General features: G+C 35.3%; 3 protein-coding genes across 5 annotated transcripts; 1 reads left to right on the top strand and 2 right to left on the bottom strand.

Annotated features, from left to right (window-relative positions):
* Window positions 1-1,254: 1,254 nt before the first annotated feature.
* On the bottom strand, window positions 1,255-10,697 carry ly96 (lymphocyte antigen 96). Of its 3 annotated transcripts, XM_082174411.1 has the most exons (10): window positions 10,450-10,697; window positions 9,677-9,760; window positions 9,414-9,536; window positions 9,276-9,328; window positions 6,070-6,126; window positions 5,703-5,786; window positions 5,351-5,473; window positions 5,203-5,255; window positions 4,802-4,954; window positions 4,317-4,499 (listed from the first exon to the last, which is right to left on the bottom strand). In XM_082174411.1, the coding sequence occupies exons 1-5, from the start codon at window positions 10,571-10,573 to the stop codon at window positions 6,121-6,123; spliced, it is 390 nt and encodes a 129-aa protein (XP_082030537.1). In that variant the 5' UTR covers window positions 10,574-10,697; the 3' UTR covers window positions 4,317-4,499; window positions 4,802-4,954; window positions 5,203-5,255; window positions 5,351-5,473; window positions 5,703-5,786; window positions 6,070-6,120. The 3 variants fall into 3 exon arrangements, with proteins under 3 accessions (XP_082030535.1, XP_082030537.1, XP_082030536.1); XM_082174410.1 differs by having other exon boundaries at window positions 5,703-6,126; XM_082174409.1 differs by lacking the exons at window positions 4,317-4,499; window positions 4,802-4,954; window positions 5,203-5,255; ... (1 more) ...; window positions 5,703-5,786; window positions 6,070-6,126 and adding exons at window positions 1,255-2,099; window positions 2,721-2,773; window positions 2,874-2,996; window positions 3,132-3,215.
* A 6,718-nt stretch (window positions 10,698-17,415) lies between these two features.
* On the bottom strand, window positions 17,416-19,448 carry tmem70 (transmembrane protein 70). The gene is made up of 3 exons (XM_082174407.1): window positions 19,104-19,448; window positions 18,187-18,286; window positions 17,416-18,031 (listed from the first exon to the last, which is right to left on the bottom strand). The coding sequence occupies exons 1-3, from the start codon at window positions 19,302-19,304 to the stop codon at window positions 17,586-17,588; spliced, it is 747 nt and encodes a 248-aa protein (XP_082030533.1). The 5' UTR covers window positions 19,305-19,448; the 3' UTR covers window positions 17,416-17,585.
* A 113-nt stretch (window positions 19,449-19,561) lies between these two features.
* elocb (elongin C paralog b) lies at window positions 19,562-21,370 on the top strand. The gene is made up of 4 exons (XM_082174412.1): window positions 19,562-19,686; window positions 20,058-20,088; window positions 20,270-20,413; window positions 20,626-21,370. The coding sequence occupies exons 2-4, from the start codon at window positions 20,085-20,087 to the stop codon at window positions 20,814-20,816; spliced, it is 339 nt and encodes a 112-aa protein (XP_082030538.1). The 5' UTR covers window positions 19,562-19,686; window positions 20,058-20,084; the 3' UTR covers window positions 20,817-21,370.
* Window positions 21,371-21,439: the final 69 nt, after the last annotated feature.

Here is a 21,439-nt window from a genome sequence, read left to right as displayed (position 1 = left end):
GGAGTTCCCTGATTAACCCTGTACTCTTAACCCTCCTTGCCCCCTCCCTGCCATTAGATCTAGATTGATAGGTCCCAAGGGTCAAAGCTGTGAGGTCAGCCCGTCCTGAGACACCTGCTCTCTCTTGTCAGGCCTGCAACACCCACACTCCCACTGTGAGTATGCCACCTCACACCCAACCCTCTTGACAAGAGTGTTTCCAGCACACATACTGTATATATTACACTGACAAATACAGCATCTGTCTGCTATGTGGTCATTTCACTTGTCTTTTGTCATATGAGGAATATAGGGCTGCAATTCTCTCTCTCTCTCTCTCTCTCTCTCTCTCTCTCTCTCTCTCTACTAAAAAAACCTTTTTGACAGAATATTTTGGTTCAGCAAGGACAAATTAAATTACAAAAAAATGACATTAAAGTCATTACAGATAGAATCCTGAAACATCCTGAAACTTATTGTATGCATTATTATTTTTAACTTCGATAATAATAATAAATTATTCTTTAGCACAACAATCATAGAATGATTTCTGAAGGATCATGTGACACTGAAGAATGTAGTAATGAAGTAATGATGCTGAAAATTCAGCTTTGCCATCACAGGAATAAAATACATTTTACAATATATTAACGTAGAAAACAGTACATTTTCTTAGTTGTTAAATTGTAATAATAATATGCAATAATACTAATTTTATAATGTATATGTGTGACCCTGGATCACAAAACCAGTCACAAGTAGCACGAGTATATTTGTGGCAAATGGGTCAAAATTATACATTTTTCTTTTATGCCAAAAATCATTATATTAAGTAAAGATCATGTTCCATGAAGATATTTAGTAAATTTTCTACTGTAAATATATCAAACATTTATTTTTGTGAGTGAATGCAGCACAATCGTGAACATAAATGGATAACTTTAAAGGTGATTTTATCAATGTTTCGATTTTTTTGCACCCTCAGATTCCAGATTTTCAAATAGTTGTATCTCAGGCAAAAATTGTCCTATCCTAACAAACCACATCGATGGAAAGCTTATTTATTCGGCTTTATTTCCAAAAACATTTTTACCCATGTGACTGGTTTTGTGGTCCAGGGTCACATGTTATATATATAATTTACCAAAAAAATGTCCACACAAGGACAAGGATTTTGGATACTGCCACCCTTGTCCCCATAATAAAGGGTTTAAGACAGACAGACAGACAGACAGACAGACACACAGTACATATATACACTAGTATATGCTTTTATAATTATTAAAGTACTTTATTACTTTTTATGTTTTAGAATAGTGGACAATCAATCAATACACACAGAAACACTTTCAAAAAGATATACTAACAAGTTATTCTCATTTACATTCATTAACATAACCATAACTTTTAACTTAATATATTATATGGTGACTCGTGTTTCTGTGATCAAGTGCCATAAGGTAATGTCTCACAAATCACATATTTAGAAGAAATGAGTAAGAGCAACTCTTGGTTGCTGGCAGACACTGTGAATGAAGCTGCCCAGGGCTCTTATTTTAACCTCCTTCATTTCAGTCTAAACTTCAAATAGGACGGCGATTCTGAATGAATGATAATACTCAGCAGCTGATGATGCGCCATTCATGAAGGAGAATCAAGTTCCTAATTGACAGACTGCTGTGCGGGCTGAAGGGGTGCAGTCTTTCCTATTTGGCAGAATCTAAATGTTATTTAGAATTCAAATGTTTGATACCTGGTATCAAAACAGTGTGCGTGCCACTTTTTTTAAAATGAATTTACTAGAATGACTAAGAACTCCAGAGCAATCATTACAGTGACGCTCATATGCATTAACCACTGACTTGATCTGCTCAGAAAACAAAACCGAAAATGCAGAAGAAATAATGACATCTACTTCAAAAAAAGAAGAACAAAAAAAAAGAGAAGAAGAAGAAGCTGTATACTCCATGTAGTTTGCCCTATAGTCCTCCCAGCTGTGGGACAAAAAAATGATTCTTATTCCCATCATTTTTTGCTTCTATAGAGACATTGAATTGTAATGTCACTTTGTTTCCAAGGTCATCAACAACGTTCACAGTCAGATAAATCTGATACTCTCCCTGGAAAGTAAAATACGGCAATCTGTTTAATTATAGCTTTTAATCGTATTTGTATTTTGTATTATTATTATTTATATTAATATTGTGTATATGTGAACCTGGATCACAAAACCAGTCATAAGTTGCACGGGTATATTTGTGGCAATAGCCAACAATACATTGTATGGGTCAAAATTATAGATTTTTCTTTTATGCTAAAAATCATTAGGATATTAAGTAAAGATCATGTTCCATGAAGATATTTTGTAAATTTCCTACCGTAAATATATAAAACATTTATTTTTGTGAGCAAATGCAGCACAATCGCGAACATAAATGGACAACTTTAAAAGCGATTTTCTCAATGTTTCGATTTTTTTTTTACACCCTCAGATTCCAGATTTTCAAATAGTTGTATCTCGGCTTAATATTGTCCTATCATAACAAACCATACGTCAATGCAAAGCTTATTTATTCAGCTTTCAGATTATGTATAAATCTCAATCTCATAAAATGTACCCATGTGACTGGTTTTATCATCCAGGGTCACATATTTTAATATACTTCATTTCTGAGGAATCAAATTAAAATAATACATCACATTTAAATTGGAGCGGATAAAGCATTATATTGACTGCTCACCTCAGGGCCATTAAACTTTTTCATGTAGAATGGTAAGGTTGCATGAAGTGTTTCTGAAACAAGGAAGCAATCTCATTGATATCCCGGCTGCATCACTACAGTATGCAGCTGGTAGATGTTAGATAATGCAGTAAACATTCTAACATGTGGTACCTCCTTTGATGATGTAACATATTTTGAGATCCTCACAAGGGACATCTGGCTGCTCGTGATCCAACCACTGCTGACCTTTGTAGTAAACATTGCCATGATAACCAATACGGTTGATTGTGAACACTGAAACACAAAACCAGTCAAATGTCATCATCTCACATCAAAGTTAGTTAAGCTATATCAATATAATTAATTAAATTAAACAGGGGCTGTTCCATATTATGTAATATAATCAGTATTAATCTTTCATAAACTTACTTGGGATTACTGTATAAGTTATAGAGAACAAATTCACTCCTAGAGAGCAGGGAGAAGCAGTCATTGACAGGTAATACAACGGTCCTGATGAAAGAGAGAGTTTTAATGAAAATACATCTCAAATACTGAATGTTGAGATATATATATATATATATATATATATTGTGTATTAATAATATGTAGGTTTCCAATTATATTTTTTAACTAAACTGTCAAAACTTTGGGGTCAGTAATTTTTTTTTACTTTTTTCAAATCTATATTTTTTTATTTTCAGACAGGACACATTAAATTGACCATAAGTGACATTAAAGACATTAAAAATATTTATATTTATTTTGAACTTTCTATTCATCAAAGAATAAATCTATCATGGTTTCCACAAAAATATTAAGCAGCACTGTTTTCAACACTGATAATAATAAGAAAGCTTTCTTGAGCCCTAAATCAGCATTAGAATGATTTCTGAAAGATCACGTAAAACTGAAGATTAAATGAAAATTCAGCTTTGTCATCACAAGAATACATTTCATGTTAAAATATTCTAAAATAGAAAACAGTTATTTTAAATTGTAATATGTCACAATATTACTGTTTTTACTGTACTTTTGATATGTACTATTAATATCTGTAATATTTGTTTTTACAAATATTTGATATTCCACCTACCATCAAATGTGTACCAGATAGTAAGATGTTCTGAGGAACATAATAATATTCTCTCTGCAATCACAGATGACACACAAGATAATGCAATAAAACAAAGAAAAGTAGAAGGGCACAAAAGCACCATATCTGTAATCATGAACAACACCAGTGGCCAAAACTCTCATGGTCAGAATGGTTATATACAAGTTGAGAGGCTGGGATTTAAACAGAACAACTATTCTGTAAAAAAAAAAGTTCTTGCTTTTAACAATGCACTGTAGTGTAATTTTGTAAAACACATTTGGTTTGAAACCCACCGCAGGTGTTTTGTTTGTGTGTGTGTGTGTGTGTGTGTGTGTGTGTGTGTGTGTGTGTGTGTGTGTGTGTGTGTGTGTGTGTGTGTGTGTGTGTGTGTGTGTGTGTGTGTGTGTGTGTGTGTGTGTGTGTGTGTGTGTGTGTGTGTGTGTGTGTGAACAGGGAACTGTTGAAAAAAGGAAGTTTGTCCATGAGATGAAATCACGAAACAATGTAGTGGGTACTGTATGTGCGTGACTTTATTCAGTTTTATACTTCAGCATCACAAACATGATGACATACAATTTCTGCAAATATTTAATGTATTACAATAGTCCACAGAAACAACAAATTGGTATTTCCTTTCTCCTTGCTGTTCACATGAGGAAGTGTGGCATCACACTGCTGGACTAGTCAAAACTTCTCACCTATAGGGAAAAAAAAAAGTTTATAAATCTCATTAGGTTGTTTTATATCAAACACAAAGACATTAGAACCATCGACCAGTGTATAATGTGTTTTTACAAGTCTGATCAAAGCCAGCCCATGTCAATTTTACTGCCATCAAAATGCCATTAAAACATTATCAATACTTTGAGATGGCTTTGCTTTAATGATTTATGAATATGAATTAACCACTGACAATCACTTGATCTTATCAGAAAACACAGAATGGAATATCTGCTCCAAAAAAAAAAAGGAAAAAAAAAGAGAAAAAGAAACAGCATACCATATTTAGCTTGTCCTACACCCCTCCCATCTGTTGAAAACTTTTGCTCATAACATCATGATTTTTCACCTGCCCAGTGATACTGAAATGGACTGTTTGCATGTTCTCAAGGTCATCAACAAATGTCAAATTCACATAAACCTGAAATTCACCCTAGAAGGCAAAATACATAAATATTTTTTTTTTTATCTCGACTTGATTATAAAGATATAACACATTGTTTATTTTGGAAAGAGTTAATTGTTAGTGTTGAAACCTAGACCGGAAAAAAAATGTTTCCTGTGGTGAAAATTTGTTATATGACATATATTATTATATCATTTTGCTATATATTTTTATACATCCCAATCATAAAAGTCATTTGTATTGGAAAAGATAACGCATTACTGTTGATTGCTCACCTCAGGGGGATAAAATGTCCTCACATAAATTGGAATTGTTTCATGAAGTGTTTCTAAAACAAGAATGTGGTCTCATTAGTGAGATTAATGCAGTGCTGAAACACTAGGTACTGTAAGGGATGTAGTAAAACAGTCTAATATGCAGTACCTCCTTTGATGATGTCACATATTTTAAAATCTTCACAAATAATATCTGGCTGCATGTGATCCAACCACAGCTGACCTTTGTAGTAAATAAGAGCATGAAACCCCATACGTGTGGTTGCGAACACTGAAGGACAAAACAAAGCAAATAAATGATTAATAATTTAAAAATATATATATAATTATTGATAATAATAATGATTAATAATAACTTTTTTATTATTATTAAGTGTACTTATTATTATAAATATTAAACAGGATAAGTTTTGAATTGTGAAGGGCAGTTCCATAAAGTAAACATTATTATGCATAATGTAACCAATATAAAGCATTCATCTTTCATCTTTTCAACTTACTTGGAATTACTGTATATGTTACATTGTATGAGGTCACTCCTATAGAGCAGGGGGATGCAGTCACTGACAGGTAATACAATGGCCCTGATTTAAGAGAGCATTGGCTGTTTTAAATTACATAACAATGACATCAAACAGAATCATGAAAAGAGATTTGTAACAACATCATTTGTAAAATAAGCAGTAATTAATACGTAAATTGAAATAAAAAAAAATCGAAAGAAACGTTTTGGGGAAAAAATCTATTTAAAAAAAAACATTCATTGAGTTTTTAATAATTATCACTTATCTTTTGCTGGTAGCTAAGGATCTGAGGTAGATCAAACTGAGTAAATAAGTAAATCATTGAAAAACAAAAAGATCTTACCATCGTAGCTGCCCCAAATGCTAACACTTTCTGAGGAGCAAATCAATTGTGTCACTGCTGAGGACATATAAGACAATGACACAATATGACAAAGAAAAACTAAAAGGTACAGATGCACCATTGCTGATCTCCTTTAATGAAACAAACCAGTGGCAAAACCTCTCCTTAATGGTTTCGTACCGTTTGTGTATCAGTCTTCAAATCATGATCTAAAAATAACAGGACACAACAATGCACTGCATTATTGTAAAACTTCTCTTTTGGATTGAACCATGATTTTGTTTCTGTTTTTTTCTGTCTCTGTAAGTAGCCTACCAGTAATTATGAGAACAAAGAACTGCTGGTAAACAGAAAGTAGTGAATGCAGAGAGTATGTAATTTAAATGAAATTTATTTATACTTCCACAGTTTCACAAACATACTAAAACCATTTCATGACTCTCCTCAACAGTCCAGACTTAGACAATTACTTTATTATTAAAAACAAATCGAATAGAAAATATAACATCTCTCCTAAGTCACACACCACAGAAAAGGTTATAAAATAAGAAATAAAATATAATATGTTTATCAATGTTTATGCTTAAAACATTAACTGTCTTAATAAATCTTGTTAAATACCATTCAAAAGTTAGGGTCAGTAAGATTTTTAAATAAACCTTTTATGCTCCCCAAAGCAGCATTTACTGTATTTGATCAAATATACAGTACAAACGTTTTGGTTACTTACATAACCTTGGTTCCCTGAGACATTGTGCAGTAGCTGACGCTATGGGGAAAGTCTCTTTCTCCAAAATACTGAAGCCTGATTAAATCACCTCTGTGTAACAACACAGACAAATGGCGTTTTAGCGCACCACAATGGGTATATAAGCCACCGCTGAGTGCATTTCATCATCATTTTTCGACTGAGGAAAGCGGAGAAGCGACCGCTAACAGTGCAAGCATAACACGGCAAGGGTATGCAATGTCTCATTCCCGTCCATCTCAGGGAACCGAGGTTACGTTAGTAACCAAAACGTCCTTTCAATAATGGTTCACTTCACTCGTGCCTGACTTCAGGCTCTGCTTTGGGCTGGGCTTGAGCAGATGCTGGCATCAGATTGACGGGCTGCTAGGTCGACCTGGGGCGAAGCCCTCCACTACAGAGCTGAAAAAGGCACATCGGAGAGACCGGGGAGTCAAGGAGGGCTGTCTTGTTGGCCACATTGATCTCTGTCAAGTTCAGCCAAAGGTGGCGCTCAAGGACCACCAGGCTGCTCATTGCGCGGCCAATTGCTTGGGCCGTCATCTTGGCACGCAGATTAAGGTCGGTCACGCTCCACAGCACCTTAAAGGCAGATGGATCCAGGCCTGACTCGTCCATAGACTGGAAGGAGTTTGGCCTGTAAAACCTGCTGGACCGCCATCGTATGGAGGGCGGATCCTGCTTGGCCAGCTGCTGTGTAAGCCCTGGCTACCAGGGGCGATGTGGCCCTGCAGGGCTTAGAGGGATGAGGGATGAATCATCAACAGATCTGACGAATTGGTCAGCTCTTCATGCACCTCTGGAAAAAACAGGTCTGGCCTCTGGTGGGGAGCTCGCTGGCAGCGCCCCGGGCTGCAGGAACCATTCATCGAGGCAGTTGCGGGAGGACTCAAACCTAGCAACCCAGACAGTCTTGGAGAGGACCCGACTGAGCTCGGAGTCAAGCCCAGGCCGGGAATCATCTGGCTTGTTATGTGGCAGGGTGGCGGAATCCTCAGCTGGGTTCAACCACTCCACTCTTCTGCATCTGAGGTGGCCAGGGACATGGGGAGCTGGCCTTCGCAGGTGAAGAGCACCGTAGAATCCTCTCGCTTTGGGGAGAGTGAGGCATGAGGGATCATGGCCAACTTAAGCTCACTCTGTCCCGTCTGCTCAGCCCCGCAACTCTGGTGCTTCTTCCTTCTAGGCTTTTGAAGGAGTGCCATGAGAATGGGGGAGTGTGAGATTCCTTTAAAGAAAGTGAACCACGAGCGGCCCAGGCAGGCAACACACTCAGAGTGCTCATCCGAGGGGTGCCCTGCAAGTGCCACAGTCTTGGCACGACATTTTGCAACAAACACTGCTGAATCTTTCAATCGAGAGTTTACTCGCTGGATAACTCGCCAGGGAGGGGAGAGGCATCGGCTTCTGCGAGTTCATTTCTTCAGTGCTACCAAGTCCTGGGTTTTTCAAATCTTTCTCCGTCAGTGCGAAGATCATCTCTTTACTGACTAAGAAGGAGAAGACGCCATTTTTCTGTGTAGTTACACACACGCAATTCAATCAGGCTTCAGCATTTCAGAGAATGGAACTTTCCCAATAACGTCAGCTACTGACGCAATGTCAAGTGAACTATTATAGAAAGGGAATTGACATTTTTTAACTTATTAAAATTTTAAAGAACTGTTTTCTATTTGAATATTTTAATATATATATAATTTATGTAATTTATTCCTGTGATGGGAAAGCTGCATTTTCAGCAGCCATTACTCCAGTCTTCAATGTCACATGATCCTTCATAAATCATTTTAATATGCTCGATTTGGTGCTCAAGACACATTTCTAATTATTATCAAATTATAATTTTTTTGTGGAAACCTTGATATATAAACCATTATAAATGATTTATGGTGCATCCTTTCTTAATAAAAGTATTAATTCTTTAAAAAAAATTCTTTCTGACCCCAAAATTTTGAACGGCTGTATAAATTTATCTTGTGTTTTCTCTTACTGTAAGTAATTTTCCATGTCTAAAACAAGAACTGAGCAATCATTACAGTGACGCTCATATGCACTGACGATCACTTGATCTGCCCAGAAAAAAGAACCAAAAATATGAATAATGACATATCCCTCAAAAAAGCAGAAGCTGTATACTCCATGTAGTTTGCCCTAAAGTCCTCCCAGCTGTGGGACAAAATTTTTATTCTTATTGACATCATTCTTTAATTCTATAGAGGCATTGAATTGTAATGTCACTTTGTTTCCAAGGTCATCAAGAATGTTTACAGTCAGATAAGTCGGATACTCTCCCTGGAAAGTAAAATAGCGAAATCGATTTAACTATAAGATTATGGCTTTTAATCTCATTTTTGTATAGTATAATATATAGTATATATTTTTAATTTTTTACGGATCATATTAAAATAATACATTGCATTTAAATTGGAGTGGATAAAGCATTATATTGATTGCTCACCTCAGGGCCATTCAACTTTTTCAAGTAAAAAGGAACGGTTTCATGAAGTGTTTCTGAAACAAGGAAGCAATCTCATTGATATCCCGGCTGCATCACTACAGTGCAAGATAATGCAGTAAACATTCTAACATGTTGTACCTCCTTTGATGATGTAACATATTTTGATATCCTCACAAGGAACATCTGGCTGCTCGTGATCCAACCACAGCTGACCTTTATAGTAAACACTGCCATGATAACCAATACGGTTGATTGTGAACACTGAAACACAAAACCAGTCAAATGTCATCATCTCACATCAAAGTTAGTTAAGCTATATCAATTTAATTATAAAGATTAAATTAAACAGGGGCTGTTCCATATTATGTAATATAATCATCATAAATCTTTCATAAACTTACTTGGGATTACTGTATAAGTTATAGAGTGCAAAGTCACTCCTAGAGAGCAGGGAGAAGCAGTCATTGACAGGTAATACAACGGTCCTGATGAAAGAGAGAGTTTTAATGAAAAGACATCTCAAATATTGAATGTTATACCCTATTTTGTGTCTTACTAATTAAGTGGGTTTCCAATTATATTTTTTGTACACACACTATACCTTTCAAAAGTTTGGGGTCAGTAAGAGTAAAAAAAAAAAAATCAAGGACTCATTGAACTGATCAAAAGTTAGAGTAAAGACATTCATAAAGATAGTTACAAAATATTTCTGTTTCCAATAAATGCTGTTCTTTTATATTTTCAAGACCTCAAAGAATCCTGAAAAAAAACTATCACTGTTTTCACAAAGATATTAGGCATCACAACTGTTTTCAACATTGTTAATGATAAGAAATGTTTCTTTGAGCATAAAATCAGCATTTTATAATGATTTCTGAAGGATCATGTGACACTGAAGACTGGAGTAATATTGCTGAAAATGCAGACTTTCCATCACAGGAATAAATTACATTTGAAAATATAATACAACAGGAACAGATATTTTAAATTGTAATAATGTGTCACAATGTTACTGTTTTTACTATATTTGTGATCAACGCAATGAAGTCTTGGTCACAAGAGACTTTAAAAAACATAAAAAGTTTGTGTTAATATATAATATATATATTTGTGTGTATGTGAGTTTTGTGTATGTGTGATTTAAAAAAATTAAATAAATTGATATTCCACTTACCATCAAATGTGTACCAGACAGTAAGGTGTTCCGAGGAACATAATAATCTTCTCTCTGCAATCACAGATGACACACAAGATAATGCAATAAAACAAAGAAAAGTTGAAGGGCACAAAAGCACCATATCTGTAATCCTTCACAACAAGAAAATGTAAGTTGGGAAGCTGTGATTTAAACAGAACAGCTATTCTATAAAAACAGTTCTTGCTTTTAGTAATGCACTGCACATTTGTAAAACACATTTGGTTTGAAACTCACCACAGGTTTTTTGTTATGTGCCAGTGGTTTTGTGAACAGGGAACTGTTGAAAAAAAGGATTTTTTTTAGATTAAATCATAAAACAAGCAGGAATGTAGTGGATACCGTATGTGGATGAGTTTATTTAGTTTTATACATGTTTAGCATCACAAACATGATGACATACAATTGCTGTTGTATTAATATATTAATGTATTTTATATTTTAATATTATATTTTATATTTTTATATTGTTTCAGTCCACTGAAACAACGAAATCGAATTGAGTCCATATCATAAAAGTCTGTTTGCAAAGCCTGTGCTGAAATTGCGACTGATTTATCAAAGAATCCACAGTGAAATGTACCGAATAGAAATACAATAATATATCATAATAATAATAATAATGTAATAATAATACTCAACTGAGTAATTCACATTATTGAAAATAAATAACCACATTCCTAGCATTAGGATCCTTTGGAAGGAAATGTTATTTTTAGTCCAGTGATCCTGTATCGCTCTTCATCATCTCACTAACACGCCAGTGGGCGGGGCCAAAGTTGCGATGATGAACTAGGTGTTGATCTTCTTCTTCAGATACTTATTTCACCTATCTATGATGTCATAAATGTCGTTCTCTGGGCTTGGTTACAATAAAAGCTGTTTTTGGACTAACAAGGAAGTTTTCCGTTCTGAAACTTACAGGATATTCTTATAGTATGATGACCTCTTAATATGTCAAAATCTGATTTCTTAAAGGTTGTATCAGCGATTTCAGGCCCAAAAAAGGCCCAAACATAACTGATCACATTCATCTAATCTTTCCTAACGATCCGCTAGCTGCCCGCCCCATAAGCAGGCCGTCAAAAAAACGCGTCTCTGTAGGCAGCCTAGGCTCTGAGATCCGCACACAAAAACAATTGGTTTCACCAACCACTCAAAACCAAAATAAATAGTGTTCCAACCAATCACCGACAGGGGATGTGTGTTGTGAGGTTTTGCACTCGTGCACGGCTGCACGCGAAGTCAGCACTAGCAGCTATTCACTTGTCCAGGAGAAACAGCGCAACCTCGGCGTCCGATTTAAAAAAAATTCAGTTCTTTAAGTTCTCTCCACCTTTCAAAAGCCTTCCCGATAACTATTCGTGTCTTGGAATAAACACAATGGTATTCCCTCGCCCTAATCCTCCTCCTCATCTTGGGGATTGACTCAGCCATGTTCAATTTATCTTGTTCGTTGATAGACGCTGGCTTCTTCTTCAGCTCCGACTAGCATGCAGCCGTCACCGTGCACGAGCGCAAAACCTCACAACACCCACCCCCTGTCTGTGATTGGTTGGAACACTATTTATTTTGGTTTTGAGTGGTTGGTGAAACCAATTGTTTTTGTGTGCGGATCTCAGAGGCTGCCTAGAGACGCGTTTTTTTGACGGCATGCTTATGGGGCGGGCAGCTAGCGGATCGTTAGGAAAGATTAGATGAATTTGATCATTTATGTTTGGGCCTTTTTTGGGCCTGAAATCGCTGATACAACCTTTAATTCATGACCCCTTTAAGCCCTAGTGTCCACAGTGGATATGTATAAAGTCGATGTCCTGTTTTGTAACATAAAGTCATATTTTGATTAGAAACCCTATTACATTTTCCTGAGAAGTTGATTTATGATAAACGATTTGAAAATTAGTCAGATTTAAATAATAATTACAAAATATTACCATATTTAAATTTAAATTACCATAGTGCTCAATTTGATCACTAAATTAATATCAGTCATTTTTAAAGACCAAGGAAAAGTTGTTGTCATGTGAAATCTCCAAACTTTTGGTATCGCTGAAAAGCCATGAATGGGCTCTTTACAGCACATATGAAAACTGTGACGTGTATGGTATCCGAGAAATTCACTAAAATATAATGTCCTCTGCAGTGGACAATGCAAAACAGCATAGAATAGTGCATAAGTACGCGAACTGGAAGATACTGTACATAATAACTTGAGGAGTTTTTCAACAAACTACTTATTTACTCTTACTTGAGTCATATTATTTTTAGTAGCCTACTACTAAGTAAATAATTTCTTAAGTAGCAGTCATTTTACTTAAAGGTACAGCTAAACTTTATTAAAAAATTAAATAAATATAAAACTGCATGCATCTTTGGAAGAACACGTAGGGATGTCCCGATCAAATTTTTCGTGCCGATCCAATCTGAGTTATTGAATATCGAGTAGCTGCCTGTCGATACAGAGTCCCGATCCGATACTTGTATTTTCCAAGTTATTGGTGCACACTTCAACTACATTAAAGTTATATATCAATTCAATGCATAAAGGAATATGCAGAGAGTTTTTTTCAAGGGCAGAGGCTCAAAATCTAAATCCAAATTTTTATATAATTTTGGAGATCCTGATTACAAAACTAAAAGAATCACAATTAAAAGCCATGTCCTAAGAAAACAAATATAATGTTCTCATTATAATTTTATGTAGCTTGTATGACAGACTTGTGCTGCACATGGTGCACTCTTCTTTTTTCAAGCAATTCAAAACTATCATGGGGAACAGTGCGCATCTGAAGTGTCTCAGATGAAGGAAATAATCCATTATTTATCTGCTTTAATATACCGGCCACATTTTCTTATCGGGCCGATAACGATAACATTAAAAATGAACATATATCAGCCGATACCGATATGGTGGCCAATATATCATCAATCCCTAAAACATACTCATTTTCACAAATACACACAGTAAAATAAGATATAAGATAGTATGAAAATAATGTCTTTAATAATATGAAAGAAATGTTTTAAAAGGTTATGACATGTTTGTGATGTTATGTTTTATGTTATTGCATCTTGCTTCGGACTTGACTGACAGACTGGCATTCTGAAACCGCAAGATACTGTCCGAATGCAATGATGTCCTACCTCCCTGTCAACATATGTATTCCCATAACTCCGCACACCCTGCACACGCAGATTGTTGAGCATCACAAAATAGAAAGTGGCTGTAAGAAAATAGCTAAAGAATTGAAAACCCCTATTTTGACCATCAGGGCAATAATTAAGAAGTTCCAATCAACTAAAGATGTTACGAATCTGCCAGGAAGGGGAAGTGTGTCTATATTGTCTTAATGCATGGTGAGGAGGAAAGTTTGAGTGGCCAAAGACTCTCCAAGGATCACAGATGGAGAATTGCAGAGATTACTTGAGTCTTGGGGGTCAGAAAGCCACAAAAAAAAATCAAACCACCCCTACACAACCACATGTTGTTTGGGAGGGTTTCAAGAAAAATCCTCCTCGCTCCTCCAAAAATAAACTCCAGAATATTCAGTTGTTAGACATGACTGGAACTTCAAAAGGGACCGGAATCTATGGTTCTTTTTGGCAGCAAACCCACCAGATGTGTTTGATGCAAACAGGGATAAAAAGTACCCCATGCCTACGGTTAAATATACTGCTGGATCTTATATGTTGTGGGCCTATTTTTTTGCTGGAGGTCCTGGACATCTTGTTCAGATACTTGGTATTATGGATTTGGTATTTAAATTTCCTCCACACTAGCAAATACCAACAGATAAAAAATCTAAACCTGACTTCCTCTGCTAGAAATCTTATAATGGGCCGTGGTTGGATCTTCCATCAGGACAACGGTCCAAAACAAACATCAAAATCAACACAAAAATGGGTAACTGAGCACAAAATGAAGCTTCTGCCATGACCGTCCCAGTCCCCTAAACTGAACCCTATAGAAAATGAGTGGGGTGAACTGAACAGAAGAAGCACCAACATGAACTTGTGAATCTGAAGGATCTGGAGAGATTCTGTATGGAGGAATGGTCTCTGATCTCTTGTCAATTATTCTCCAAACTCATCAGGCATTATAGAAGAAAACTCAGATCTGTTATCTTGGCAAAAGGAGGTTGCAAAAAGTATTTAATTACAGGGAGCCAATAATTATGGCCAGCGTGTTTTTGAGAAAAGCATTTATTTCATAATGTGACATTTTTAATGAAAGATCAAAAGGATAGGCAATGCAGATTTATTTTTTACAGCCATTTTTGATCATATTTACCAGGGGTGCCATTCATTCTGACCACAACTGTACTTGATATTATTAAAAACAAATCGAATAGAAAATATAACATTTCTCACTTAACATAATATATAAAATGAGGTTTCTGTTTACATTAACTGTCTTAACAAATTGTTAATTTTGCTGTCGGTTACAATCATAATTTTTCTGAAATCTTTGAAACATTATAAATGCTTACTGGATGTGTTTTTTTTTTTTCTGTATAAAAGTATTAATTCCTTCCAAAGAAAAAGTCTTACTAACCCCAAACCTCTGAACGGTAGTAAATTGATCTTATCCTTGCTGTTAAACTGCACTTTTAACAATAGGATTTTCTTGTTCTACAACCCTCCTCAAAAAAATCCATTCTTACTACCACCTTTTATTTCTATAGTGATGTTGAAACGTATTGTCAGCCTTCTTTCAACATCATCAACAATGTTCACATTCATGTAAATCTGATATTCTCCCTGCAAAGGAAAACAAAATAAATACAACTTTTTTCATAGCTTTCAAAGGATCATAGCTTGCATCCAAAGCAACAGTGCATGTGTATACATGTTCACTTAGAATCGAACACATGACCTTGGTGTTGCCATGCTATACCAGTTCAGCTACAGGAACAACTTATAAAATCTAATTTATAATAGAATGGGTACAACATTAGTCATGAAACCTCACCTGAGGAGTAGGTATTTTGCTTCTTTTGTGATAAAATGGACATGTTTCCTGCAGTGTTTCTGAAACAAGGAAGCACTCAAATCGATATCCACAACTGCACAATGAAAGATAAAGTGCAGTGCAGTAAACATATTTTAACATGTACCTCCTTTGATGATGTAACAGGCTTTAACATCCTCACAAGGAATATCTGGTTGTGTGTACTCTAACCATAGCTGACCTTTGAAGTAAATTTGAGCATAATATCCAGCACGAGCAGGTGTGAACACTGAATGACAATAAAGTTAATTCCAAATTTAGAAAGCCAGCTTTAATGGCTTTAATAGAAAGCTCAAACATTATTCCAAGTTGCATGACACATAGATTTTATACATAATGTAATGATTCAGAAGCATAACATTTTAATAAACTTACTTGGGATTACTGTATAAGTTATAATGTTCCAGGCCACTTTTGGAGAGCAGGGGGAACCGGTCACTGACAGGTAATACAACGGCCCTGGTTAAAGAGAGACTGAGCATTGACTAATGACAGAATAATGACATCTCAAAAATAATAATATAAAGAGTAAAATACCTTTTATCATTTTACAAAACTTAGTACACATGGGTGGTGTTGCTAGAGGTTTGATATCTGAGCAGGTAACCAAAGTGCTGCAGGTTTAAACTCCACAAGAGGTGATCCATGAACTTTAGCTATTGTGTCCTTGAGCAAGATACTTCACCATGGGTTGCTCTAATACGGTGCCCCTAAAGGGACATGGTGATGGGGGAGAAATGAGATGGGAGGAAAAATTATATATCAATGATTTTGCGTTCTCTCACAAAATGTTTGCGTTCCCCCAAGGAACTTTGCATTTGCTCGCAAAACTTTAGTATTGTAAATAATAAAGGTTGGAGGAAAAACTCTCTCAATGTGGTCCCACTTTATCTTCAGTATCCTTAACTATTATGTTCTAACATTTGATTTAATTATTTGATTCAATGATTTAATACTTATCGTTTATATACATGTTTTACATTGTACTTATATATTTTTTTAAATACCTGCATGGAATTACAGCTTAATTTCATACACGGTTGACCCTTCTCTTTCCCCTTAAACCTACCCATATACCACCAAACCAGTCCCTACCCTTACCCACATCACACCTCAATAGAAATACAACATAAACACAGCAAGTACATTTTTGTGTGATGCAAGTACATAGTGGTTAAAGACACCTAATATAAAGTGTGACCCAATGCTTTTGCGAATGAACACAATGATTCATGGGAGAATGCAATACTTTTGTGAGAGAAAACCATTGAAACTAAATATAATGTATCCTCCCATCTCATATATATTTCCTATATTATTTCCCTTTATGGGCTCCATATTCCATATGATAAGCTAAATTACCTAATTAGTTGTTTAAAACTTTTCTTTATGTAAACATCTGTGGAAATGTTTCTGTCTTCTCTTTTTCTGATAACGATTTGAACCACGAGTCATTAAGTTAAAAAAGTAATATCTTTATACAGGCTTTGAACTGACCAAACAGAATCATTTAGCATCATTTAACAGCACATTAAGAAAAAAATATTCAACCCACCTTCGTAGCTGTACCAAATGCTACAATACTCTGAGGAGCATAATAATCTTCTTTCTGCGGAGGCAGAGGACACACAAGGCAAAGCTATAATACAAAAAATAAAAACTGAAGCATACAAAAACACCATAACTCTTGTTTTCCTGAATAAAACTAATAGGCAGATATCTCTCCGTCTGAAATAATAACAACAGTTTTTTGTTTTAATGATCAAAATTATCATAGTGTCACACTAATAAATACTTCTGTAAAACATCCCCTTTCGATAGATAGGTCACTGATTGTTCCCCCTATAAATGTCAATGGTTGTGAGAATAAGGAAGAAAACAGAAGTTGGGCCACAAGATAAAATCATGATGCAGGAAGGATATTGAGATATAGATGTGTGCAGATGGTAAATATCCATTTATTTACACTTTTATACACGTTTCTACATCACAAATATACTGGATGACATATCATTCCTACAAATATTTAATACACAACAACAGTCCATTGAAATTTATACATCTTGGTTTCCCAAGCTAAATCGATCCAATGTTGGTGGACAAGTTAACTTTTATCTGGTTTGTTCAAGTCATCTGTATCAAAGGAAAAGGGCCGGTCGTAACCCATGAGGTGATTGTAATCGTTGGGCAGAGCAAAAAGCATTGGGTTGACCAGCATTGAGTGTTTCTTGGCGTAAAAACTAGTGAACATCCTGCTCACAGCAGGGATAATGACATCACTCTGATGGAAAACAGTCCGTTTCTCCACTAGAAGGGCACTGTAAGTGATGGCTGTGTACATGTCGTTCTCCTTGTTGTGGTACAGGCGTACTACATAGCCTTTGGTGATCAAGTGGAGGAGAACAGGAGTCAAAAATGTGAAGAAACCTATAAAGCCACAGAAAGCCACTTGCAGTACAAAGCTGTTCACACCAATGCCTGTTTTCATGAGGACATATGGCATCACACAGAGACTGAACATACTGCTGGAGTAGGAGAAAAACTTCACACCTACAACAAAGGAGCAGATTTAGATCATAAGGTTAGGTTTTAGAAGCTAACATTAAAAAAATCATGGCAACAACTGATAGCTATATCAGTTTGGTAGTTCACGTTGTGTTTTAAAAGTATAAATGATGTATGTGCTATATATGCAGGCAATTTACCGAGGACAGCTTTTCCCAGACTGCCTGTGTAGATTAATTCTCCATCTCCAGGCTGAACTGGTGAGGATGTATACCATCTAACAGCACAGTATGGTTGAACCTAAAGTACAAACAAACAAAGCAATTAAAGGGTTAGTTCACCCAGAAAAAAAGTTCATAAAGAGATTGTAAAACTAAAAGTCAAAATTTTCTGAAGAGACTCGATAGCTTTATATGATGAACAAATTAAATATAGGCTTTTATTTTATCCACGTGTAACTTTTTGAAGCGTCAACGTGATAATATCTCAGATTTCATTAAAATATCTTTATTTGCGTTTCCAAGATGAAGTAAAGCCTTGCGGGTTTGGAACAGCATAAGGGTGAGCAAATGATGACCGAATTTAAATTTTTGGGTGAACAAACCTTTTAAGTGTAACACTTTTGAACACTGAGATACTGTACCTGCTTCTCAATTCAGTGTAGACATTAACATTTTTTAGATAAGATTAAAAGTCAAATTAATTAATTTACATTAAAAGAAATGAATTTGTATTTTAATTATAGTTCATTTGAGATATCACAACTGTAACAGATTTTCAGGAACACCTCATTATAATAAAATAATTTATGAAAAAAGACCATACTTTTTTAAAAGCACATGCAGGACAATTTCCACATTTTTCTGAAATATATATATATATATATATATATATATATATATATATAAATAAAATATATAAGAATTGCTCAAAACAAAATAAACCAATATTTAAATTGAACATTTTATGTTTATACACAGGATCCATGTTCTTCTGTGCTAAGCCAAATTAATGATGAAATCTGTCCAGGTATAAACAAAGTGCAGAAACAATCGTACCATTTACATTAAGGTAAACAGCAAGCAAACGGCATAATTAAACGCAATCTACTATGTACCTTTTTTGCATGGGCTTTCAAAAATGACCTTCGGTTCACATGCAGCAAATTATCCTGCCCCTTTAACACTACAGCATGAGTGTGGCAAAAACTCCCACTGCTGTGTGATACCGGACAAACACCGACTTGGATTTTTCTGATGATCTGTTCTTGGTTTTTTGACAGACGCCGCAACCCATGCAAAATCCCAATCTGATACATTTTATCATGTGGAGTTTTCCCACTTCCTTAGGTAGCAAAATGACAACGCACCGGAAGCAATTTGATGCGCGAGCACACACGTGCGAGTTAAAGATTCGCAATCGATGATGAACTGTACAAAAACCTCACAGATGTGAAGAAGTATATATCTTTCACATCACACTTTAATGTCAATTCAACCAAAGCATGCGATTCTGATGTGATATTAATTATTAAAGCATATTGAGGAGGACTCTAAGTTTGTAATATCTGTAACGGAAGTGCATGGATTCTCTGCCTGACAATTGTTTCCTGTTGTCCGCACTGACAACAGAAGCAGTTGCCAGAAGATCATCGGTGAGAAACAGAAAAAAACTGCCCTGACCAGCTCAATCTTAGTGAGGTGAGACGATATATCTTGTATTTAATTATGATTATTTAATCTTGATTCGTGCGAATTCTGTCTCCTAAAATATGTTTTGGAAAAATACGATTTGTACATAGTGCTGCTTGAGCTAACTGGGAAGGAAACTCATTGCCTATGATTTACTGCTCTACATGCATGACCCAGACTGCATCAGGACTCGTGGATCGTTTTTATTCTTGTGCCTAATATTAATAAAAATATCAGTTTAACAATATAAATCAGATCACACACATATATATATATGGTTCTTGTTTGGTTTCAGCAGCCCTTTTCATGAACATTATGTGCGTTATTACTAACGCTACATTATTACGTGGTAACTGTTAATTTCTCTCTTCATATTTCAGAGAGAGAGACAAGGGAAGGCAGTAAAAATGGGTAAGGTTTTCTAAGTTTTTTTTTAAACAAATGAATTAACTACTTCTAGACCTAGTCATTTTGTGTTATTGGGAGAATAAACCATAGCCTACATTACTTGGATTAAGGGATATCTGTATGATGTATTTCTGTGTATGTTATGTTGGTAGTTTGAGTGTATGATCAAATTAATACATTTTAGATGGAGAAGAAAAGACCTATGGTGGCTGCGAAGGGCCAGATGCCATGTATGTGAAATTAATCTCCTCTGATGGCCATGAGTTTATTGTGAAGAGAGAACATGCTCTGACATCTGGAACAATCAAAGCTATGCTTAGTGGTCCTGGTGAGTATTAGTTACCAAAGGGAATGAATAAAATTCGAATTGCATCTAAAAATAGGATCTTCCTGAATTTTGTCCAACAGTAGTTATTCCACATATTCTTTAAATGTGACATTTTACATGTTGTAAGTGTGTATTGTATTGGTTCTTTATTTGTGTTTTATTTCATTGCAGCTTTAAGGTGATAGTAACATTACATTATCTCTGTTTTTCAGGCCAGTTTGCTGAGAATGAAACGAATGAAGTCAACTTTCGAGAGATCCCATCTCACGTTCTTTCTAAAGTGTGCATGTACTTTACATACAAAGTCCGCTATACTAATAGTTCAACAGAAATCCCAGAATTTCCTATTGCCCCAGAGATAGCGCTGGAGCTTCTGATGGCTGCCAACTTCTTAGATTGTTAAACATAAAAAAAGAAACACTCATATACACGTCTGGCTGCAGAATAAATATGAAAAGCAAATTATTATTGGTTTATTTTATTGCTTTTAAATACTTTAAGTTTGCAAACAGAGGTATGCTGTGCTGAATAAGAAAGTATAACAGTTTTGGTCACTTGTTCTATTTAACCTGTAATTGCTTTAAAAAATAAAGTTATTTTATTTTACTTTATTGTTTTAAGCTTTGACCCAGTATTAACTTACATCATTTCTGTATTGCAAAATAAAGTTGCCTGGAGTGATGAATTCCTATTAAATGTTTTCATGACTAGAGTCAACCAGACAGACATGTAGTTTTACAATGTATCTATTTGTCTTAAGTTCAAAATTCAGTTCTTCTTCTTCTTTTGGTTTTATGGCGGGTTGTGAACCAACTTCATAGGTACATACCTAAATGATAGATTTTGTAGATTTGTCATACCTTTTCTGCATGTGGATTCATCAGACAGAAGTCTTGTAATTGTCCGCAGTAGTCATTCAAAAGTTGTTTAATGAATAAATTCAGTTGTTCTTGAAAATATTTTGTTCATTCATTTAATTCTGCTTTGTGGAGATTATGTGCACTTAAACCTTCATTTTCAAATAGT

Source organism: Leuciscus leuciscus (assembly GCF_965113295.1).
Source record: "Leuciscus leuciscus genome assembly, chromosome: 6".
In the NCBI taxonomy this organism is placed as follows: Eukaryota; Metazoa; Chordata; class Actinopteri; order Cypriniformes; family Leuciscidae; genus Leuciscus; species Leuciscus leuciscus.
Note: the sequence above shows the minus strand (reverse complement) of the source record. Positions and strands in the feature narration are given on the sequence as shown.

Excerpts from the sequence above, each read along its gene's own strand:
- ly96 (XM_082174409.1), bottom strand. The coding sequence starts at position 10,573 with ATGGTGCTTTTGTGCCCTTCAACTTTTCTTTGTTTTATTGCATTATCT. Across the intron at positions 9,761-10,449 it reads TGTCTGGTACACATTTGATG|GACCGTTGTATTACCTGTCA; the intron begins GTAAGTGGAATA and ends CTCTTTCATCAG. Across the intron at positions 3,216-9,275 it reads AAAAGTTGAATGGCCCTGAG|GACCGTTGTATTACCTGTCA; the intron begins GTGAGCAATCAA and ends CTCTTTCATCAG.
- tmem70 (XM_082174407.1), bottom strand. The coding sequence starts at position 19,304 with ATGTATCAGATTGGGATTTTGCATGGGTTGCGGCGTCTGTCAAAAAAC. Across the intron at positions 18,287-19,103 it reads TGAAAGCCCATGCAAAAAAG|GTTCAACCATACTGTGCTGT; the intron begins GTACATAGTAGA and ends TTTGTACTTTAG. Across the intron at positions 18,032-18,186 it reads TCTGGGAAAAGCTGTCCTCG|GTGTGAAGTTTTTCTCCTAC; the intron begins GTAAATTGCCTG and ends CCTTTGTTGTAG.
- elocb (XM_082174412.1), top strand. Across the intron at positions 20,414-20,625 it reads AGCTATGCTTAGTGGTCCTG|GCCAGTTTGCTGAGAATGAA; the intron begins GTGAGTATTAGT and ends TCTGTTTTTCAG.